This window comes from Ambystoma mexicanum, chromosome 12, assembly GCF_040938575.1.
Source record: "Ambystoma mexicanum isolate Mex_15411 chromosome 12, UKY_AmexF1_1, whole genome shotgun sequence".
Taxonomy (NCBI): domain Eukaryota; kingdom Metazoa; phylum Chordata; class Amphibia; order Caudata; family Ambystomatidae; genus Ambystoma; species Ambystoma mexicanum.
This window is the reverse complement of record NC_090936.1, coordinates 1,225,761,527-1,225,784,169: the sequence shown is the minus strand read 5'-3', so window position 1 is coordinate 1,225,784,169 and position 22,643 is coordinate 1,225,761,527. Positions and strand designations below refer to the sequence as shown.

The following is a 22,643-nucleotide window of genomic DNA, read 5'->3' as shown; positions in this document are numbered from 1 at the left end:
CACCAAATTAATTTACCCCCGATGATGGCATACACTGTGAAAGTGTTCTTTTGGTGACCTGGGATCAAGGGGGTTTTCTTGTGTTACCCCACACAACAGTTTGTAAATTGTATGGCTTCTTATCCGGTATTTGTCAAAATGCATGCTGTAAAATGCAACATTCTAACCTGTTTTTAAACATTTTGCGGGGCAGGGGGCACTGATTCATGTTGTATTGGCTAGGGTTCGCTCATTAAACTCAGTCTCGCGTGCTGTTGACTGGAAAATACTTACGCACCTCCTCTTAAAAAATAAATAAATCACAGGCCAGTTGTAGGGAATAGTACATTCGGACAGGAACTGCAAGAAACAATGGCATTGGTGGGTGTTTTTTCCTAGATGCCACGCCACTGAGCCATAGACCCTACTCTGTCCTGGATATTTCTTAAAACAAGCCAGCAATTACCAATAGTTTCCCTATTTTGACCCTCATTGATTTTCCCAGTTTTCTCATTCTCTTGGTTTTGATAGCAATATTACTACAGCAAATGCATGATTTACCCTAAATATTAAAGGAGAATTTACGTAATGAAGAATTATGTTATTGTGATTATTATTGTTAATAAGGATACATTATTCATCAGAATGTGAATGGGGGAGGATAGCTCAGAGGCAACGCGCTCGACTAGAAAGCAAGGTTTGATGCTTGTGTCCGCGCGCTGGGTATTAAGCGCATTATAATTAACAAATTATAATTTTTTTAAATGAAATAATATAAGTATTGCAAAGTTTGTGCATTTTCCGCATACAACACTTTAAGAGGTTTAACCACATTTTAAGCATTGTACTTTGTCCATTAATTACAATCCATGTGTAACAGTGTAGATCAAGGCCATGTGTATTTTCCTCATCCCATCTCAGACAGTATATAGATTATGGTAGACAACCTGTATGTTGACTGGAGTTACATGGGAAACTGTGCCCCACTACAGGGATTCCACCAGAGTTCTTAGGACCATGGCAATTAAAGTGGCCGATGATGCCACCACCTATTCCTTTCAGCGCAGAGTTAGAAGACATCCAACAAGGAACAGATGAACTGCAAAAACAACACATGCCGTTATTGCAGTGCGTGTCTATGGTAATGGCAAAAATAAATATTGAACAGCCATATTCTATTTGGGAGAATTGTTATGGACTAGTACATGTGCTAACATGGTATCAAATCTCCCGAATTCCTTTAAGCACTACCAAGTTACTGTGCTTGATGTTGGCGCTATACAACACAACAATAAATAATGTTAAAATCCTTAAGAGACACTTTATGTGGGTGAATTAAAAAACATAAGCAATTGTGATTCACAGAACCTGCACACCTCCCTGAGCCGCCCCAAGGACCTTGGAATCACTGCCCCCCCCCCCTTTTCACATAAACACCACAGTCTCTTAAAATGGAGGGACAGTGAAGCACAACAGGTGCAAGGCAATGGCTTGCGGCATGTAATGTTCCATAAAAGTGAACGGGGGCAAATGCATGCATCACAGATGAAACCTGGGACTCTGCATCGTTTTTTTGGAATTGCTTTCAAAAATGCCTTCTTGCGCTCTATTTGATCACATAAACAGAGTTTAGCTGTTTATATGTACTCAGTTGATTAGAATAGTGTATATTTTTTGTAGAGAACATTTCTCTGAAGATGCCGCCATCAGGGAGAAAACCGACAGGGAAAGCTGCTAAGGTGGCCAACGAAGAGGATGCTTTGTGCCCTTATGACTTTCAGGCAGAGCAGAAGAAAAGCACAAGTGGATCTGAAGAGGATATCCAAGAAGGTGTGGTATTGTGAAATGTTTTGCGAATGCTGTCTCAGTGGTATGCATGTTATTGCTTTCAACCTTCTCCAGTGGTACTTTTAATGTGATGTATTTTTTCCAGTACCCCGTACAAGCTCTGTTTTTCTTTTTATTGAGTTGTGTTAGTTGCCAGACAAGTATCATCCAATAACGAACCCATGGCAGATTGGATACCCTTATTTCATTCTTGTATCCCTACCTGGTGTTAAGGGTCTTCATTTTGTCATTATTAATACAGTTCAAGAATTGGTTTCATAAGTAATGGTTCTTATATATTAATATCAACTGCAGGCTCTCATAAGCGTCTCCAAAATGCAGCTCTATCTTGGAAATTCTCTTGTCAGGTTGAGTAGCTCTTAAGAGTTATGCAGTGTCCTTTTCTGGGCGCGGCACTAGTGGTGATGGGGACGCTGAACCGTCTGCAAGCTCTCTGCTGTTCAGCTATATAGTGGTAAGACAACTGTGGTGGGTTCGCGAAACTCTGCAGCAGACTATTGTTTCTTCCAAATGTTCATCCGGATACCGACTTGTGTTTTCATAGTGTATTCTGGTAGGTGGACATAGAGTTACAACATTGCATTGCCCTTCATTGTAGATTACCCCGTTTCTATGGGGATAGCAAGCCTGTGGCATCCCTCCTCACCGCTCCTCTGGGGGCACATTGAGTCACGACTGGACCAATGACTGCCCACTCCCAGTGTAAATAGCTCACAACTTAGGTATTTTTCTCCAATATGGAACTCTCCTGCACTTTGCAGGTTTGAATACTACAGCTTGGCTGACAAAACCATTCCTCTTCTGAGTTTGATAAATGGGGTTGCATTAAATGGGGTAAAAACAGTGAATATTTCAATGCTTAGAAGCATGAGCAATCAAGCATGAAACCATTTGACAAATTATTATTGCACATTGTAGAGGGACCTGGCAGGACAGGAGGCCACAGAACTTTAGCACCTCTGTCTTGTGAGCATAGGGGGCTCTGGCCAGGATCCGTGCCTGGAGTCCCTATTTGTGCCTCAATTATGTGTTTAGAAATCAGAGTTTTGCCAAGACCTTCTGCTTTTTCAGATTACGGAATCCTGCTGCGGTTCCCAAAGCAGTACCACAGAGTCTGCCTGCTCGGGAACCATTGTGATATTAGAAAATGCCACGGCCACATTCTTGCACTGTTTGAAAGGCACATTTCTCTTAGGTCAAGTAGATAAACTAAGTTACTCGGCCTGCTGGACTTGCAGGATTTTAAAGATCTTTTAGGGCCTAGCAGAGGATTGTGGCAATGAATTTTGGAGCAGGTGAGGAATTTTGCTTAGGAGTGTTAGTGTTTCTGTAGTGTGAGTGTGCGTATGTGTGAGATGTGTAGGTAGAAGAGACAGTGTAAGGTGTGAATTTGAAAAAGTCTGATACAGGGTAGTGGAGTGGGAGCAGTAGTAGTGGGCGAGGAGTGCCAGTCTAAGAGGAGTTGTAGGCAGAGTGGCAGTAGTAGGAGGGGGAGTGGTAGTAGGATAAGTGGGCATAGTAGAAAGAGTGGTGGTAGTATGAGTGTAAATGGAGGCAGTAGGAGGAGGAAGTAGTGAAGAGGAGGGTAGTGGAGTAATAGGAGGAAGGAACAGTTAATATCAAACAGAGGCAGGTGAGAGGAGGAGTGAAACAACAGAGGGGCAGAAAGTTGGGAGGAGCATCTGGAGTAGAAGCGAAAGCTAACAATGAATGTGAGTGAAAAAAAGGTGAATCTTCCAGAGTAACTGTAAGCCACAATTTCTAACTTTAGCATTAGAACACTAACATCTGCGGAGAGTAGGGCAATTTAGGAAGTCCCTGAGGGAGATAAAGAGCCAGCTTTCAGAGATGACCTCATTAGACCAAGGCAATGATGGATATGGATAGTAGGGGCCAACAATCTCTATCATTAACTAGGGCCTTCGGACACCTGCATTAGGGTGCAGGTTCGTGGGAAGGCGACAGAGATGGATGGTCATAAGCCCCACAAAATCTTTTATAAAAACCCTTGAACCATCCTTGAAAAAAGTATTTTTTGTGCAACCTGTGACACGTGATGTCTGAAGCAGGATGCAGCTACACCCCGTTAGAGAGGTCACCCATAACCCCAAAATGTTCAGATTAATAAAACGAACTAGCACGGCACGTCTACCTACTTGCTTCACCGCGAAGATTACCGGATGGGACCTCTATGCGGTCGAAGATACGACTATTCCAACCCATTCTCAGGCTGTGGTTCGGACCGGGTTGAAGATGACTAAGACTTATGAGTGGAAGTTAAGGTGCTCTTGCTCAATCTAGAAAGACAGCCATTCATCCTAAAATTGGACCAGGTAATGGCTGTATTGATATGTGAACAGGACATGATGCCAATGGTGAAAGAAGCAGGGACATTATATTTCACAGACAGGGGCGAGGCAGGTTTTTGGTTAGATGACAGAAGCCCGGTAGTAGAGGAAGCCGGAGCTAACCTCCCAAACCCAGCCTTGGTGGAATTTGTAACAGCCTAGAATTCCCATCCTCTTTTGGATCGGGCCAGGAAGAATTTGGCTTCTGAGGAGGTAAGTAAAATATAAAGGTTCCCCACTTCATTGAAAAGGGAGGTCTGCCAAACAGAATCAGTGGTCCAGTTGCGTATGTTTCAAGTGGGATATCAAGTTATGGTCCTTCTACCAAGCACCCGGTATAAGTTACTGGCCAGGTGGCATGGGCCATATGTAGCCATCGAAAGAGTCTCCCCTCTCACATACAAGGTACAGATAGCCGGTGAAAAGAAGACATCTTGGCTGTATCAATAAACTCAAGGCATGGAGATAGAATAGTGTCAGGTTAATTTCACATCCTGGCCTCTCGCTTCTGATAAGGAATTTGGGAGAATGGTGCTGTAGAATTAAATGAGCACTCACACTGTCTGGTTGTCAGAATTATGCGCACAGATGAGTGTCGTTCCATCAACCTTGTATTCTTCCCAAAGCAATCGCAATTCATGGCAAACAAAAGCCAGAACATGCAGGTCATACTTACACATTTCAATCCCCATTCTCTTCTGTTTGATAATTGACAACGTCTAGCTGCAGCCTCTAGGTTTACGATAAATCCTTCATGTGGAAAGAATATATAGCCTTGCTCTCAGGACACAGGGGACCTTGTCTTGGTGATCGAGACAACCGTTCCTGCATTATCTTTTCCTTGTCAAACACTGCAACCATTTGTCAAACATTGCTGGCCTTGTATGCTTACTTCACCCAAAGGTTTGTTATCTGAAATGAGAAACTCCAGTCCCAGCACGAACATTTCCTAACGTGAGTGTATTTCTCCAGTTTTAGCAGTGAGCCAAAATGGCTGTGCTTCTGCTCTATAATGCTGAAGGCCAAATGGCTCCTGACAGTTCACCCTTTAATAGTGTTTCACTATAAGTCATTGATCTGCAATCTTAGTCTAAGATATTTTTCCTGGCTAATATTGTCATCCACCCTCCCTATGCCTGCATCAGGCAGTGTGTGCAAAGTGCGATGAATCGAAAGAATCCATCACTTCTCCCCAAGAGGGAGCCTTTCCCTGTGAGGCTAGGAAGGTGAGCCGGCTCAGCAATACCCTCCTTAGGGGTAGAGGCAATCAGGACATCACCTGGAGAGACTCCGCCTTTGGGGACAAGGACTTGTGAAGAACTCCCTAGGAGCCATACCAATGGTACCCTTTTACAACCATTCAATAAACAGAAATATGAAGAACATACTAAGATGTGTTATTGTGAGCAAAAAACACTAATTATCCCTTTAAGAGAAATAAATACTACCCCATACTGAGACAAAGGGAAACCTATTTGGAGGAATACAGAATCGACAAACAGAAAGAAAGGACTGCAACGTTGTGTCAGAGAAAGGCCCACGGCAGCACAATAAAGGAAAGAGGGTGGAGACTGAGAAGGAGCTGAGAAAGCCTGCTATATTCAAGATTGCTTGCAGGCATGGGTTGACGAAGTGCGGCATCCTATTCCAGAGCAGAACCTGGAAGTAAATTCTGATGTGTAGCGTTTGCACGAGAAGGAATGGAGAGACGATAAAACAGATGTGAGGCATCCTTACCAGAGGCAGAAAATAGGTGGTGGCGTGACTGATAAGAAAAAGAGGTGGAGCCTACACAGAAAGTGCAGACAGATGAGAATCTGAAAAAGCTGCTGCTGCAAGCACAGAGATTAGACGCAGCCAACCTGACAAGGGAACAGGAACGTCCCAAACAAACAAAAACCCTGGTGACGCTATCCTGCTACACCACAGGTAACTGGGAAGGCGGGAGACCCAGGAGGGGGACTGAGAATCCTTGTTAAAAATGCTTATACAAGTCCCAGTCCTAAATTGATGCGATTGAGTGAAGATAAAGCGAGTCATTACTGGAACGCTGCTCCTCGTCCCAGTCTTAAGATATTGATACGAAGTCAAGACAAAAGCCCTGAGACATTGCAAAATAGGAAACCATGTGAGAGGAGAAAAACTGCCAAACCAGTTCAGCAACAAACCCAAAACAGAGTTAAAGACTGAGCTAAAGATTGAAAACCTAAGAAGTCAAGCGAGAAGTGTTGAGTGTTGGATAACACCCTACGAGGGGGAAAGAATAAATACAAACAAAAGAGAGGAAGGTCGTAAGGTCTGAAAAGTAAACCAAAGCAATAGAGGATTAAACATTTGAAGAACGCTATATGAGAACTGTGTACTTTAACAAGAGTAGTTGCCCAGAAGTACTTAAGAATAATCTATTGAGTTAAATTGGGAAGAATACCAGCCTACAGGAGAAGGGAGTCATTCTCCTGAATTGATGGTTGTAGAAAGAAAATTACGTGAAAAGTTAGCACTTATTCCAAGGGATGAGTTGGTGGAATTGACTAAATGATCACGAAAAGATGTATTATGTTGGTTATTTGATTGAGAATATGGGTTATCTTGTTTAGTGGAAAAAAAAAGGTTTATTGTAATGTTTATTTTTAGGTGACCGAATATTTGGTGACTATTAAGAGTATTTTAGCTATCAATGTAAAAATTAAAGGTTTATTTGTTTATTGGTCAAATAGTTTTTGAGGAATTCATGAAATGTGTATATGAATTGGTGAAGTTGTTATGAAATTGAGATGTGGTTAGTTAATTGATTGGTTCTTGTTTTGTTAATTGTGAATTTATATGAATTTTTAACTGTAAAGGTTTATTTTTAACCATAAACAATAAAAAAATAAAAATAAAAATTGTGTTGTTATATTAGTGGTAGGGTCAGAGTAGGTTAGGTTGGACAGTAGACTGATTCTGAGTTGGACTTTCACTGATGACGGACGAGCACCTTAGCTAGTTTTGTTAGGTTAGGGACACTTTAAAGTATAATATCCTTTTTGTTCAATAAAATGATCAGTTAAATGGCTGACCAGGGTCTGTGTCCTCCTTCTAACTCGCCATATATGGTGTCAGTAGTGGAATCGACACCAACCGATGAAAGTAAGCATCAAAGCCAGTGCACTGACAGTAGCCACTGCTGAGTCCATTGGCTTTGACTTGCAGAGTACCACTGAAGTAGTGATACTTTCAAGCTGTGCTGCCCCTCCAACTTCTCAGGATCTCTTGTACCAGAACTCCTTGATCTTCTGCGGGCCAGGTTCCTTGGTGTCCTCTTACCCCGTCAAGGTCACAGCACAGTATGGTTAGTGAAAGCGCCCCAGTCTGTGGAGTGGTACACAGCCGGGAACTGGGAACCCTCTTCCAGCACCAGAGAAAGAAGAACATCCCCAGGTTTTATGTGTGGCTGGAATAGCTTGGAGCGCTGACGTGGATGTCAAGAAATGGCAAGAGAGCAAGACCTCCAATAAGCAGGACCGCAGAAGCAAGAATAGAGCAAGAACTAGGAGCGTCTCTCTCAAGCACACAGAAGAGATTACTACGCACAGTGGGCTTCATTACAACCCTGGCTAAGCGACCTTGGTGCTAATTACGGCACCGTAATTTACGGTGCCGTAATTAGCGCCTTCCCCATTCCCATTGTGCCCTATGGGCCAAAAATGGGAATGGGGAAGGGGCCATGGTGAATGGGGAATTACCGCCCCGCCAACCTTGTAATGGGGCGGTAATTCCGCCATCCACCATGGCAGAATCCGGCATGGACCATGGTGCTAACAGCACCATGGTCCAACGCCAGGGTCGTAATGAGGCCCAGTGTGTGGCATTGCGTCGCCAGATATAGTGGTGAGGGAGCAAGCTCATCCCACAGAATGGTCACCATGGCAACCCCTTGTATGCAACGAGATTGCGCATGCGCGAAACACGGCCGTGGGTCCTCCGCACATGCTCACAGTGTCCAACATGGCAGCGCCCACTGGAGGATGCAGGAGACCGGCACCGCGCTGTAACGGGCCCAAGGAGAGACGGTCACGGAGACGCCACAGCGAGTAGGCACAATGTCGCAGGGCTAGCAGCGTCATGACAGATACGAGCTGGCGAAAGATTCCTAATTCCCACAGGATTATTATATTCCCCTAAAGAAACATATATCAGACTAGCTTCAAAATAAGGACTAGCGTGGATGTATGGATTAGGTGCGGGTGATGTTAAAGTCCTCTTACATAATTATTGGAATAATCCATACCCGGAAAAGGAGGGGGGAAAAGATTGGTAAAGGGATATCGGAGAAAGCCTTGCTCCCAATACCCCTGGAAATACAGACCCAACAAGACAACAATAGAGGTTCTCAGGGATTCGGCGAGGCGGATACACCTAAGAAGGATAAACCTCCACAAGATCCTGAAGAGGTGGGTCTCCTTACTGACCTAGCATTTGCACAATGAAAAGGGAATCTGTACATATAATTGGGGGAAAAAAATTAATGGGAGATTTGACCGAATTTCAGCTGTATGAACATTTCAACCAAGTCTCCCATTCGTTTGTATTACAGTGAACAAGCATGGCGGGAGTGTCCCTCGCACCCTTGTTCACTGTAATGTGAGCGGGGGTGTCCCACGCTCCCGTCTCAAAGTAAAAATAAAAAAAAGAAAAGCGGACCCTGCGGCGCCGGATCCCGTACACGCAATTGAAGGGAACCGGCATCACAGAGGGATGCTGGAGACAGCGGCACACAAGGGGATGCGCAGCCCACAGGTCAGTAAGGCGGTCAGGGCAAGGGGATAGTCAGAAATGTTTGGGGGAGAGAAAACCGAAAGTTATTTTCGGTCAATTAACTTTCAGTGTTTTCTCCTTCGAACACTTCGGATTTGTGCATATCTCGGTAATCCAAAGAAAATACCCAATACTGGCTGAGGCATTTGAAAAAGTCATCCTGGAGGAAGAGGGAAGAAGTCAAGTTGGTGTCTTCTTCTTAATAAAGAGACTGCTCTACAGGAGAGAAACCACCCCTGAGGGAAACCAGCTAGTAGTGCCAAGAAACTACAGGAGAGTGGTATTAGTGTTTGCCCATTCTCGCCTGACCGCACGTCCTTAAACAGTTGGAAAGACTACTACTTTATTGCCATGGGGTTAATGTAAATAGTTTTGGGCTGACGTGTAATTTATGTCAGAGGACGCCCACCGACTCAGTCCCACCAGCTCCCATGCAATCCCTCCCCATTATTGATATTCCATTTTCCAGGATAGCCATCTATATTGGGTACCTGCTTCAACATGGTTAACGTTGACTATGCCTCTCGATATCTCAAGGCTTTCATACTGAGAAATAACACTACTCAACAAATATTGAAATATTTGATTCCATTTCTCTCCCAGGTAGGATTCCCTAAATAAATACATACTGATCAGAGCACTACCTTTATGTCACGCCTCATGTCTTAGTTAAAGGAAATCCTTAATATCAAGACACTAAGGACCTTGGTATATCATCCACAAACCAATGGCTTAGTTGAGCGCTTTAATCAAATGCTTAAAAGGATTTTGCGTAAGTTGCTAGAGGCTAACAGAAGGAATTGGGATACAATGATCCCATGGGTTCTGGTTGCAGTAAGGAAAACACCTTGTGCCTCCTTAGGGTATTCCCCATTGGAAATGTTTTACAGGAGGGTGTTGCGCTCACCTGGTCTCTGCAGAGGCATTGGGGCATGGTTGCAGCGCTCCCGGGGGTGAGGTCGCTCGGGTCCAACTTCGCCTTCTGCGCTTATGTGGTGACTGGTGGTAATAGGTGATGCTGCTCAGGCCTGCTCCTGCGTGGAGAATAAGGGGCGTGAGTATACCAGCTTGTGAGCCTGATCCTCTCCCAGACCCCTTCTCCCAAACTGTGGTACCCGTGGGATGCACTGCTCCTGGAAAGCTCACCTGTTGATTAGCTTTGGCGAGCACTCTGTCCTGCTGCTTTTGGCAGGGGCGCTTGTATGATCTGGACCGAGTTCCTTCACTGGTCCCTTGCACGTGGTAGTCCTGTCCAGCTGCAACTAAGCCACTATACTTCAGGTAAGTGTTCCTGTTTGCCTTTGTCTTTCCTCATCTGTTCTTGTTGAATTGTAAAGTTTGTTGTCTTGTATTGCTGTCCATTCCACCTTTGATGTTTTCTCTTTTGCTTTCTTCCCTTGCAGGTGATGTTGCCAGTCCGGCAGAAGTTGAGGAGCTCGAGGCAGAAGCTGGAGGGAACGAGGAATGAAGCTGCAGCGGTACAGTAGCTGGTAATTTGTTAACTAGGGGGCGCGCGGGTTCAAATGCGGCGCGGCCCTGGGACGGATGTTCTAACCTTGTCTTTCTTCTTCTTCACAGGGTCCGAGTTTGTGGATGCGGAGAGCGGTGCTGCGGCGTTGGGATCAAGATCCCTGGATGTCATAAGATGAGTCTGCAGATGAAGCGATGAAGCACCGGTTTCCCGGAGGTGAGTATGCTGGAAAATGCCTGGTTTCAAAGGTAAGTAAACTGGTCCAAGCGGCGGTGAGCGTCACGTTGCATGAGAGTGCACGGTAACGCGAAGCACTGGCCTTAAGGATGGAGCAGTTTATATATCTGAGCTTCTGAAGCCACGCCCACCAGGTTCAGCCTGCTTGCCACACCCGATGAGTCAGCATCTGAAGACCAGGCCTAGGGAGCCACGCCTAATGAGTCAGCACATGGGAATGTTCTCTGGAATAAAGGCTTTCAGCACCTGGAAAGTTCTTGTAAAATAAAAGCACTCCTGTACTGAAGGAAAATAAAAGCACTCTCTATATGAGCCTGGCGCCAAAGGCGCCAGGACTAAGTCCAGCCAGGGCCCCTGTGTTTGAGTCCCGAAGGGACATAATTGAGTCAAGTGACCCATTGCCCGCATCACTAGATGGTGTGGTGTTTGTGTTCTGGGGCCTGTGGCCATGACAGAGGGAACCACAGGACTTCTTATATATGCTTAAAGAGACATGGCAAGAGAGGGAAGAAGCCATCCTACCAATTTCTCAAACCACACAAAACCAGTGTCTCCACATGACAGAGGTAGGAGAAAGTGTCCGAAAACGTCTAGGGCAAGCCCAAGAACATCGAAGGGATAATTATGACAGGAAGGCTGTTCCCTGTAGCTTTTCTGTAGGACAATCAGTGTTAGTCCTACTACCCACATCCAAAAATAAAATGGTTTCAAAGTGGTTTGTCACACATACCATACTTGAGAAGAAAGCCCCTTTGACTACCTGGTATCTCAACCCGATAGGAGACACAAGACACATCTCTACCATTTAAATCTCCTTAAAGAGTAAAGGGTAGACCCAAGTGAAGTCTCCACAGTAACGATAGCCACTCTACTCACTGAGGTCGACCAAGAAAATATCTTAGTCTCCACAGACATGTTACCATCCTAGCAGGCAGATATCAAAGACTTGTTGGAACAGTTTCCTGATATATTTAGATATCAACCTGAAAGAGTCTAGAATATTTTCCATTCCATCAAAACATCCCAGGGGAAAATTGTAAATTTGGGGTCATATAGGGTCCCTGAGTCTAGGAAAAAAATAATAGAAAAAGAAGTGGAGGAGATCATAAAAGCTGACATTGTCGAACCATCAGAGAGTTCTTGGTCTTTGGCAAAACCTGATCTATCATGGAGATGCTGTATCGATTTCAGAGAGCTCAATTCGATCTCTCTATTTCATAACTATCTGATGCCTCGGATAATGATCTAATTTACAAGTAGGGCGTGGCAAAATATATATCCACAACTGATGTCACCAAAGGATATTGGCAAGTCCCCCTTAATCTAATCGATTGAGAGGAGACTGCTTTGTCGACCCCTCTGGGTTTATTCAACTTTAATGTCCTTCCATTTGGCCCACATGGGGCACCGGCTACATTCCAACACCTCACGAATAGATTCCTGAAGCCATTTACACACTTTTGTGGAGCTCATCTTGACGATATCATGATACGAAATGAAAGTTGACCAGACCATGTTTTCCCATCTCTGTGAGATTGTCAGGGCTTTACGAAAGTATGGATTAACTGCCAATCCCCGAAAATGCCACCTAACACAGTCGGCAGTAAAATATCTGGGCTTTATCATAGGCAATGGCTTGGTTGAACCACAAAGCGAGAAAGTTAAATCAGTCCTACTAACTCCTACGTGCCTTTTTGGCACTTACCAGCTGTTACCAGCAATGTATTCCAAACTATTTCAGCCTAGATTTGATATATTTTATTTATAGCGCCCCCATACACAAGTGTTTCAAAGTGCTTTCTAATGTTTCTGTGTTTCTAGCTGCAAACCTCAGAGACAAACTTAAAAAACGCATACCCTCAGAAGTTAGTATGCAATAAGAAAGATCAAGCAAGCTTTGATGAACTCAAGAACATCTTGTCTGGTGAACTTAAATTTTGAAGGTACCACATTTTAACAAAGAATTCATATTGCAAACTGATGCCTCCAAAACAGGTCTTGGAGCTGTTATCCCAGGAGTATGACAGTGTATAACACCCGGTGTTGTACACCAGTAGAGAACTCGTTCCAAGAGAACAAAATTATGCCACAGTCAAGTAAGAGACATGTCTATCCAATTGGACTGTCACCCACCTTAAATATTATCTAATGGAAAGCAGGTGGCACAAAATATTCTCAAGAATACCCTCGATTCAGCAGAGACCTCTAGCAGAATCATACCTCAGGTCACCTTACTCAAATGCCATCCATGGCTTGGTGACTCAGGATTTAACCCCAAAACTCAGGCAACACTAATAAACATGCCCGTAGAAGACTGTCCTCTTTGGAAAAGCTGTAGATGATGCTTCAGGGACCGCAAAGAAAGAACATGAAACATTAAAGACACTGCATCCGAAAAGTGAGCCCCTTTCTATGAGGCCAGGGAGGTGAGGCTGCTACCCGATAGTCTCCTGAGGGTTGGTACTCAGCGGGAGGATCTCATGGGGAGGGAGGACACCATTGAGAATTGTGACTATCCCGGGAGAACGCAGTATCCCTTTGACTCTCCCACCTTCCCTCAAATACCCTCCCAATTCCGTACTGCCCAATAAACCCCATGTTTTTTGCTGTATGTCTTAGGCAAGAACTACTAGGACAAGGAAGAGGCTGTGAGTAATGAAGATCAATGACAAGAATGAATGCATACACTCTAGCCTTTCAAGTGATCCTATTGGTCAGCTGTCATTCAAAGGCAGCGAGGGAAGAGAAGGATGGTGTCTTCGTTGTCGGCTCAGCAGGAGCTGTGAGAGTGCCCAGGTGTGCGCAGGAGAGCAAAGTAGAGAGGCAGACGGAGAAGAGGAAACTTAGCTGCTGGTGACCAAGGCAGCTCAAGTGGAAGAACACTACAGCTGAATTGCAGGGGAGACTTGCGGTAGACCGGGGAAGGTCCCGGTGAGTCACAGAAGCCGCCGAAGCTCCTGGGGGAGCCGAGAAAAACCGGATGGTGACTGCCAATACCCTACAAATACAAGGGTGGCTAGTCCCAGGGTTGGGGAGATCCAGAGAGTACTTGAGGCCCGAAACAGAGAACAAAAGGAATACTCACCGGGGCAGAGTGACCAAGTGAAGGGGGACTGGGATCCATATTAAGAAGGCATAACTCGACCAGTAATAAAGAGGAATACGTGCTTGGCATATACAGATGATTCTCAGAGACCTTGGCAGGGGAGTAAACCATGGCCGTGGCTTGAAGAAAGATCAGACAAATTGAGCTTGGAGAGTAACCAAGTGAAATAGTTTCTGGGACCCACGCTGGGGAAACGCACCCCAAACAGTAATAAAGAGAAATACAAACGTCACGTTTACAAGTGATACTCACAGACTTTGGCAGGCGATTAAACCAAAACTGTGGGATAAAGAGAGATCTGAGGGAGAGAACTAAAAGAACAGCCAAGTGAAGGGGATCTGGGAATACAAAGCTTACATCTACAAGTGACACACAGAGACCTTGGCAGGAGAGTAAACCAAGGCTCTGGCTGGAAGTGAAATCAGAGAGAGAAAACCGTGTGAACAAGAACATTGTGTACCCTACTTGGCAGGAGAATGGACCAAGAAGGAAGTACTGAGAAAAGGGTCTGAGACCCTCAAGACGGCTTGGAAAGGTTGTCCAGGCAATTCTTCCATGTTGTAGGGCCTGGGAGACAAGCCTACTAAGTAAAGATAAAGGCTTATCCTGGCCATTGAAGACCCAGAGGCAATCTTGGAAAAGTGGAAACACTTGAGAGAAAGGGAGTCTTGTGGAACTATTACTTGCTTTTATGCACCTTTTTTTAGAACTTTTGTTCTGAACTACAAGGCACAGGGCTACAGGCCGGCAGCCAAAGAGACACCTCCCTTTTTCACATCATGTTGAGTTTAGCTTGTGAGGGATAGGTTAGGATTTGGACACAGGAGGGCAAACTTTACTTTGAACAATCAGACACAGACAGTTTAATTGGCTAGTTTTGTTTTGGCAGGGAAATCTCTCTTAGGGGTAGGGCTAGTTAGGAGTTTCACCCAACCCCCCTTGTTTATGGTATTAAAAGTCTTTGCCAATCAACATGCCACTGTGAGGAGCCTGGAATGAGACATGGACACAGAGGAGAAGTCATGTGTCCGTATCCTATTCTGGCCGTCAGACTCTAAAATAACTCTAAGGTACAAAGGGTTCAAAATGTTAAAAGTTCAACAAAAGGGTTCCAAATCCAAATGAGGGTTTCTTCACAGTTCACGGTTGTAGGAAGAGCTTCCTTCTCTAGGTTCTATGCCTAAAACAACCAGTTCCAAAAAGAATCGCTAACTTTCCAAGAGGATTCTCTCTCCCCTCAGTACATTCACGTTTGAGGAAGTGGCTCCCTTCCCCAAGGTTTTGCTTTACTTCCAGTCCCAAAGGTACCTTTCTTCCCAAGGACATTTCTTTCCTTTTAAGCACTTTGTTCACAGTACATATTTCCCCTTTTCTTTTTTTTTTTAAATACTTTTATTTATAGGCAGAGGTTACAGCAAAACACAGCGATAGAGAATCATGTATGATCATTACATCAGTAAGACACAGTTTACACAAATGGATGCAGTACATCAACAGAAGGGGGAACCAGTCAATTGTAGGACATCGTGGCCTGAGGTTCAGTCCTGTGAGGGCCCAGGTGAGTCACCTTCGGATGTGCTTTCAGCTTGATTGATGAGATAACTGTTGAAAGCAGCCCATATGTTCTTGGAGCGAGAGTGCACAGGGAGCATAGTTAGGTATTCCTCTTCACAAGTCCTGGGCCAGGTGAATGCATTGAGCCACTTCTGGAAGGTTGGAGGGGAGGGGCTCTTCCAGCACTGGAGTACACATTTCTTAGCCACCATGCAACTTATGTTTAGGAACTTAGCTACCCATCTAGTATCATCAGTATCCCACACTCCAAACAATGTTCATAGTGGCCTAGTATCGATCACTGTACCAGTGATGTCAGTGAGGGCCTTCAGGATCCCATCCCAGGAATACCCCAATTTGTGACACGTCCAGAACATGTGTAAATGGTCTGCGCCCTCCGCCTTACCGCGGGCACAGGTGTGTGTGTCCGTGTGGGTAAACCTACAGATCTTTCAAGGAGGATAGTACAATCTGTTCAGTAATTTAAACTGCATGACATGGTAACGAAAATTAAATGATACCCTATTCGTGTGTGAACACATCTTTTTCCAGAGATGGTCCGAGATCTCAAGATCCAGCTCGTCCACCCACACAGTACATGCTTTGGAAGGCTGGGTCGGAGTCCCTGCCAACAACATTTTGTACAGAGTGGAGACAAAACCGTGGACGCTACTCTAGTTAGCTATAAAAGCAACTTCAGGAGTGTCGGGAGATTCATTAGGAAAAGTAGGCCACCTGGCACGAAAGGCAGCGCAGAGCCTGTAGTACTGCAACATCTCAAGTGCGGACCCAGAGTGGCCCTGCTTCCATGTCTGTGAATCAATGAATCTCCCGTCGGGTTAGAGCCCGGTAGCCCTGGGCCTCCCATTGTCGGGCCACGGCTGTGTCATGTGTGGGTACTAAGCCGGGGAACCTCCAGACGGGAAGCCATTTGTAGTAGGGGTAGGATGGTGTTGTCGTGTTTAGGAGTCGGTCCCAGACGAGAAGGGTGGACGGTACCGGATCAAGATGGGAGTCCGGCACATAATCTCGATGAATATTAGGGTCATATCAATCTCAGCTGCAGCCAGGCTTTCCAGTTTGACGTGTGGACGCGTCAAGGAACTCGGGTACCAATATGTTGCGTAATGGGCCTGTGCAGCTATCCAATATATCGTCAAATCAGGAGCAGTGAATCACCCCCCCCTCTCATATGGGAGTGCCATGTCTTACCATTTCTTGCAGACCGCACCTGAGTGCCAGAGGATCTGTGCACAAGATTTGTGCAGCTTCGCAAAGTATTGTTTCCCTGGCCAGATGGGGACATTGCTAAAGATATAGAGCGGTTTAGGGACCAGGATCATCTTAATGAGGGAGAGTTTCCCAGCGAGTGATACCGGAAGAGAGCGCCACCTCTTCATTTTTGATTCAGCTAATTGTGCCGCAGCTGCATAGTTATCTGTCAGCATGGAAGACTTGGACAGGGACACCTTAACTCCCAAGTATTTGATTCCCTGAGGGGACCAGTGGAGTGGATATTCCGAGACCGGTTGTTGGGTAGCGGCGGTGAGTCGAAGAATCTTCGACTTGGAGAAATTAATCGTGAAGCCAGAAAAGGTGCCCACTCGTGTGATGTCCCACAAGATGGGGTCCAGGTGGGTGGCGGGGTCTCTAATGTATAATAGCACATCATCTGCATACAAGGAGAAGATCTCAGGGGAGTCTTTCAGCCGTATCCCTCTATGAGCATGACGCGTCCTAACATAATCCGCCATTGGCTCTATCACTAGTGCGAAAAGGATCAGGGACAACGGACACCCCTGTCGGGTGCCCCTGAAAAGTGTAAGTAGTGTGGATGTCAGGGAGTTGACTCGGACCCTCGCCACAGGGGAGTTATATAGCAATTTGATACATCCAATCATTTTGGGGCCAACCCATTGTCTCCAGGACTAGCAACATATATTTCCATGAGACCATGTCAAATGCTTATTGTGCGTCAAGTGTAACCGCTATAGCATTTGAGTCCTGGTCGATTCTAGCCATCACATTGAAAAGCCGCCGGATATTGTGGGATGTAGACCGACCGGGGACGAAGCCACCTTGGTCTTCGTGTACCAGGTGGATCATAATTGGGAGGAACCGATTTGCTATAACCTTTGCAAAGATCTTGGTGTTAATGTTCATTAAAGAGAGGGGCCTATATGAACCGCATTCGTCACCGGGTTTACCGGGCTTAAGCAGCACTGTTATGACAGCTTCACGCAAGGAAGGAGGGAGGATGGACTCACAGAGCGACTCTCCCCAGACCTCTAATAGTTTTGGAGCAAGAATCACGGCGTGTTCCTGGTAGAACTCAGGGGTGAGTCCGTCCGGGCCTGGTGCCTTGCCCTTTGGAAGATCTGAGATGGCTTTAGTGATCTCTTCCAGTGAGATCAGGGATTCCAATTGGTCTCTAGTCGATTGGGAGATACATGTTGTGAGGATCTGGTCAAGGAGATCTCTCATATGTTGCTTGCTATGTTCCGAGGACAGTGCGTACAGGTTGGTGGAAAACTCAGCAAAGGTCTCCAATATCTGCTGGTCTGCCCATTGAGGGATGCCCTGCGCATTGGGAGATACATGTTGTGAGGATCTGGTCAAGGAGATCTCTCATATGTTGCTCGCTATGTTCCGAGGACAGTGTGTACAGGTTTGTGTAAAACTCAGAAAGGTCTCCAATATCTGCTGGTCTGCCCATTGAGGGATGCCCTGCGCGTCCTTGACGGACTCAATTGGCGTCTGACCCCATTCCTCTCTTGTTAATTTTGCCAGTGTCCTGCCTGGTCTCTCTCCCTCCCCGCATTTCCGAGCAGCCTGTGTGCGACTAAAGTAGCAGACCTCTCTCATGGCATGCGTTTCGAAGACTTTAAGTTCCTCACTTATTCGTGCAAGTTTATTTGGGTCAGCTGCTGTCGCGGAGTCAAGTTCCAACTCCTGCAGTTTAGCCTCGGATCTATTGAGGTCATTTCTTATGGCTTTCAGTACTCCTGCTTCCCTTGATATGTACATCCCCATAAAGTACACTTTAAAAGCGTCCCATCGGACTCCAACAGTGGTGTCCTGTGCAGAGTTACACTCAAAAAAGGTCACAATGTCTGCCAGTATGTCGGCTTTGAATACTATGTCAAGGAGGGCAGCGTACTTGAAACGCCATGTACTAAATGTTGGTATGAATGGTCCCAGGTCCACTGACATGGTGTTATCGGAGCATGTTCGGATAATGTGCAAGCAAGTATCTGGGCTTTATCTATCCTCCCCACCAGGTTACCAGACACCAGAAAAAGATCGATTCTGGAGGAGCTATTGTGTACGCACGAATAGTAAGTGTATTCACGCAATTGGGGATGAAGGGACCTCCTTGTGTCACGGATGCCAAGTTCTAAGCAGTGGGTGTGTAATCTGCGTGCCGCATGTGACAGAGTCCTAGGTGCAGTTCCCGTTCTGTCTAAATCAACATCGAGAATTAGGTTCATATCACCCCCTCCCCCCAAATAATGTGGACTCCCATATAGCCTAACAGAATAGCGGCTAGGTTATCGAAAAAGCTCGGGGTGTCCACATTTTACCAAAAGACATTCCCTGTTTACCATATTGCAATGTAGAACAACGTACCTGCCTTTGGGGTCAAAGTAACTTTTATGCAGTGTGAATTTAATGGATTTATGGATTAACGTTAGTACGCCTCTGGCCTGCGTAGAATAAGTTGTGTAAAACCTATTGGGCCCCCAGGATGGTGCAATACTCATTGCTAGGTGACCCTGAGTATGTGTTTCCTGCAGCATAAGTATCTTGATGCCATGCCTTTGGGCGTACGCTGCAATCTTGCGAGCCTTGGAGTAGTTACTCAATCCCCGGACATTGCTGGACATTACGGTTATGGTCATTCGTGTGTCCTAAGGTACATCCCAGTAAGTATAATTTGACACATGTCTACCAATAGGGCTGTTGCCAATATAACACCTCTCCATGACGTGAATCGCCGCTTTACCTCTGCCGTTTTCGGTTTGAACCCTTAAAACAAATCCGCCCACACCACCCCAACAGGGGCTCGCTCCTAACAAACCCTCTAGAGTAGACATTGCAACTGCAGCGGGGTGCGCTATTGCTGTGCAATCAACTAAACAGGAGTAGTGGAGCACCAGAACTGGCACTCAGGACCGGCAGTAGCATCGCTAAAGTACAGTTTCATTTCACCAGCACCTGTAGTAGCGAGAGGCAGTACCAGGGTAGTTGCAGACATGAAAAAGTAACTTCTAAACAGCTTATGAGAAATGTAGCTCAGCCATTATTAGTGAGTATCAGCACATGTTACAGTATAGGAGGTATATACCACCCGAGAGGGTACCCCATTGTAGCCCAACCGAATAGACGCACCACAACTGAATAGGCTATTTCCAAATGAGGTGGGGCCCAGCAGTTCAATATTTCTATCAACACAAACACCAAAGGATATAGATGACAGGAAGATTAGATAAATCAGGAGCAACCAGATTATGGGCCTCATCACGAGTTGGGCGGTAACGCCGGCGCTATTGGCGCCGGCACGAATAGCCCTACCGCCAAACCTCCCGGCGCTATTAGCCCCGGATCACGGGTTTGGCGGAAGGGTTATTGCCCATTTCCCATTCCGCCCATTCGGGAACTCCTCATTCCCCATTGGGCCCAATGAGGAAAATTTGCGCTATTACCGCTGGCGGATTTCCCGCCGGCAGTAATCGCGCCAAAAATCGGCAATTTTGCAGCGGATTTCCTCCCAGTTTACAGCTGGGGGGAAATCCGCCAAAGCCATGATCTGGCAGACCCTTAAATGCGGCGGCAAAAGCACTACCGCCGCATTTAAGGGTTACCGCCAGACTCGTGATGAGGCCCTATGTCTCAGTCATTGACCATGAGGTCCTCAGCCGGATTATGTAGCTGTATCTGTGCCTCTATAAACTTTACTGCTTCCTCGGGTACCGTAAAAAATTATAATTTCTCCCTGAAGGTGAACTTAAGTCGAGCAGGGACCAGTATTGCATAGGGGATGTTTCATTCTCTCAGTATCATTTTAACTCCAAGAAACAGGCGCCTCTCCTGCTGCACTCCCACAGAGAAGTCAGGGAATATCCTGATTATTTGGGAGGCAAGACGTAGCTCCCCTTTTTTGCGTGACAGACGGAGGATGTAGCTCAGAATTTTAGCGATGATAGGTCTGGGGAAGTCTCCGGGTTTAGGCCGTGTGGTCAGGCCGCAATGTGCACGTACAACAGTGAAAAGGGGGGACAGCTCAGGGTTGTATTTGTATTTATTGTGTTTATATAGCGCTTTAATCCAAAGCGCTTTACATTACAACAACAATTTACATAGAAAAATATAACAGTAGAAGCAATTTACAAGACATGAATTAAACCAATAGAACAGTAGGTAGAGCAATTAACCTGTGACGGTAAGTAAGGGAAGGAGGGGGATGAGAAAGGGAAGGCGGGGGATCAGAAAGGGCATTAGGGTGAGAATGTAAGGAGGGAGAGGTAAGGGTAAGGGAAAGGAGCGGCTAGGGAAGGTGAGTAGGGGAAGATGTGAGGGAGGAGAGAGAGAAGTGAGAGGGGGTAAGGGTATCAGGGCGGGGGTTGTAGAAGAAGAGATTTCAAGGAAGTACGGAAGGAGGAAAAGGGTGTGATGGAGCGGATAGAGAGAGGGAGGGCGTTCCAATGCAGGGGGTCTAGGAGCTGAAAGGAGCGGAAATGGGAAGAGGCACATGGGGAAGGGGGGACGGTGAGAAGGAAGAGATCAGCGGAGTCGTGAGCAGCAAGGAGACATAGAGTACGGATGGCCGATTGGTAGAGGGATTTGAGGGGGGCAAGATGAGATGTAGGGTGACCAAAGAGGATAGAGGAGCAATAGAAGAGGCGAGAGAAGATGAGGGAGGAGATTAAACATTTAGTGGCATGGAAGGTGAGAGATGAGCAGATTTTACGAATGTTGAAGAGGTGGTAGCGACAGGGGCGAGAGGTAAGAAATGTGACGGGAAAAGGAGAGGGAGGAGTCAAAGTGAATGCCTAGGTTGCAAGTGTGGGAAGAGATAGGGAGATTAGAGGGGGGAAAGTGGATAAAAGGAGGAGAGGGAGGGAGAAGAGTGTTGAAGGGAAAGAATAAGATTTCAGTCTTATCAGTGTTGAGGGAAAGGAAGCGGGATGACATCCAATTTTTAATGGCAGTAAGACAGGAAGAGAGTTTAAGGTGAAGGTCATCAGAGAAGGAAGAGAAGGAAAGGAAGAGTTGGGTGTCATCAGCATTCAAATGGTGAGAGATACTGAAGGAAGAGATGATGGGGGCAAGAAGAGAGGTGTAAAGAGAGAATAGGAAAGGGCCAAGAGCCGAACCTTGGGGTACGCCGTAATCCAAGGGGAGAGTGGATGAGGTACGAACCCCCCAGGAGACAGCAAAATAGCGGGAGGAGAGGTAGGAGGAGAGCCAGTTGAGAACAGAGCCTTTGAAACCAAAGGAAGAAAGAGTGGTGAGAAGTAAGGGGTGATCGACAGTGTTGAAGGCAGTAGAGAGGTCGAGGAGGATGAGGACCGAGGATTGCTTACAGTATCGAGCAGAGAAGAGGGAATTGAGAACATAAATGAGTGCAGTTTCAGGGGAGTGTTCAGGTCGGAAGGCAGATTGAGAGGGGGGAAGGAGGGAAACGTTAGAAACAAAGGCTGAGAGCTGGGAGTAGGCTAGTCGTTCAAGTAATTTAGAGAGGAATGGGAGTAGGGAGATTGGACGGAATTTTGAGGCAAGAAGGGGATCGGCAGAGGGTTTCTTCAGAATGGGTATTTCGAAGGGATTGTGTCCTCCGACGTATTCCTTATCTTAGATATCTCCTTCCAGCTCTGCTGGCCTCGGAAAATTTTTCTCTAGAGGGCGCTGCGCGTCGACGTCCTCCGAGTCGATGCCCCTCGACAGCTGCCGTATCGACGTCGACGTCATCCTGCCTATAAAGGCCGCGCGCAGCGTCCGTTGCTCAGTTCCGTTTTTCCGCACTTACTCAGTGCCTCGGAATACCGTTGCTCAGTTTTGTCAGGTTAATCCTATTTACCTCGAGTTATTCGATCCGTACTCGATGGCTTCTTCGTCAGAACCGAGAACTCCTCGGTCCGGCTTCAAAAAATGCCGAGATTGTGGGAAAAAGATGTCGCTGACTGACCCTCACAGAGTTTGTCTGTGGTGTTTGGGAGCTGAACACCATTGTTCGGAGTGCGAGGACTGTATGTCCATGACAGCTAAGGCCCTGAAGGAGCGTAGGGGGAAGCTGGAGAAA

General features: G+C 46.1%; 1 protein-coding gene across 1 annotated transcript in view; it reads left to right on the top strand.

Moving 5' to 3' along the window:
- SYCP3 (synaptonemal complex protein 3) overlaps positions 1 to 22,643 on the top strand; it is a 784,994-nt gene that overhangs the window by 98,100 nt on the left and 664,251 nt on the right. The window contains exon 2 of the mRNA XM_069629895.1: positions 1,660 to 1,809. Within this exon, the coding sequence (XP_069485996.1) occupies positions 1,677 to 1,809 (133 nt within the window). The 5' untranslated portion in view covers positions 1,660 to 1,676. The remainder of the gene's footprint in view (positions 1 to 1,659; positions 1,810 to 22,643) is intronic.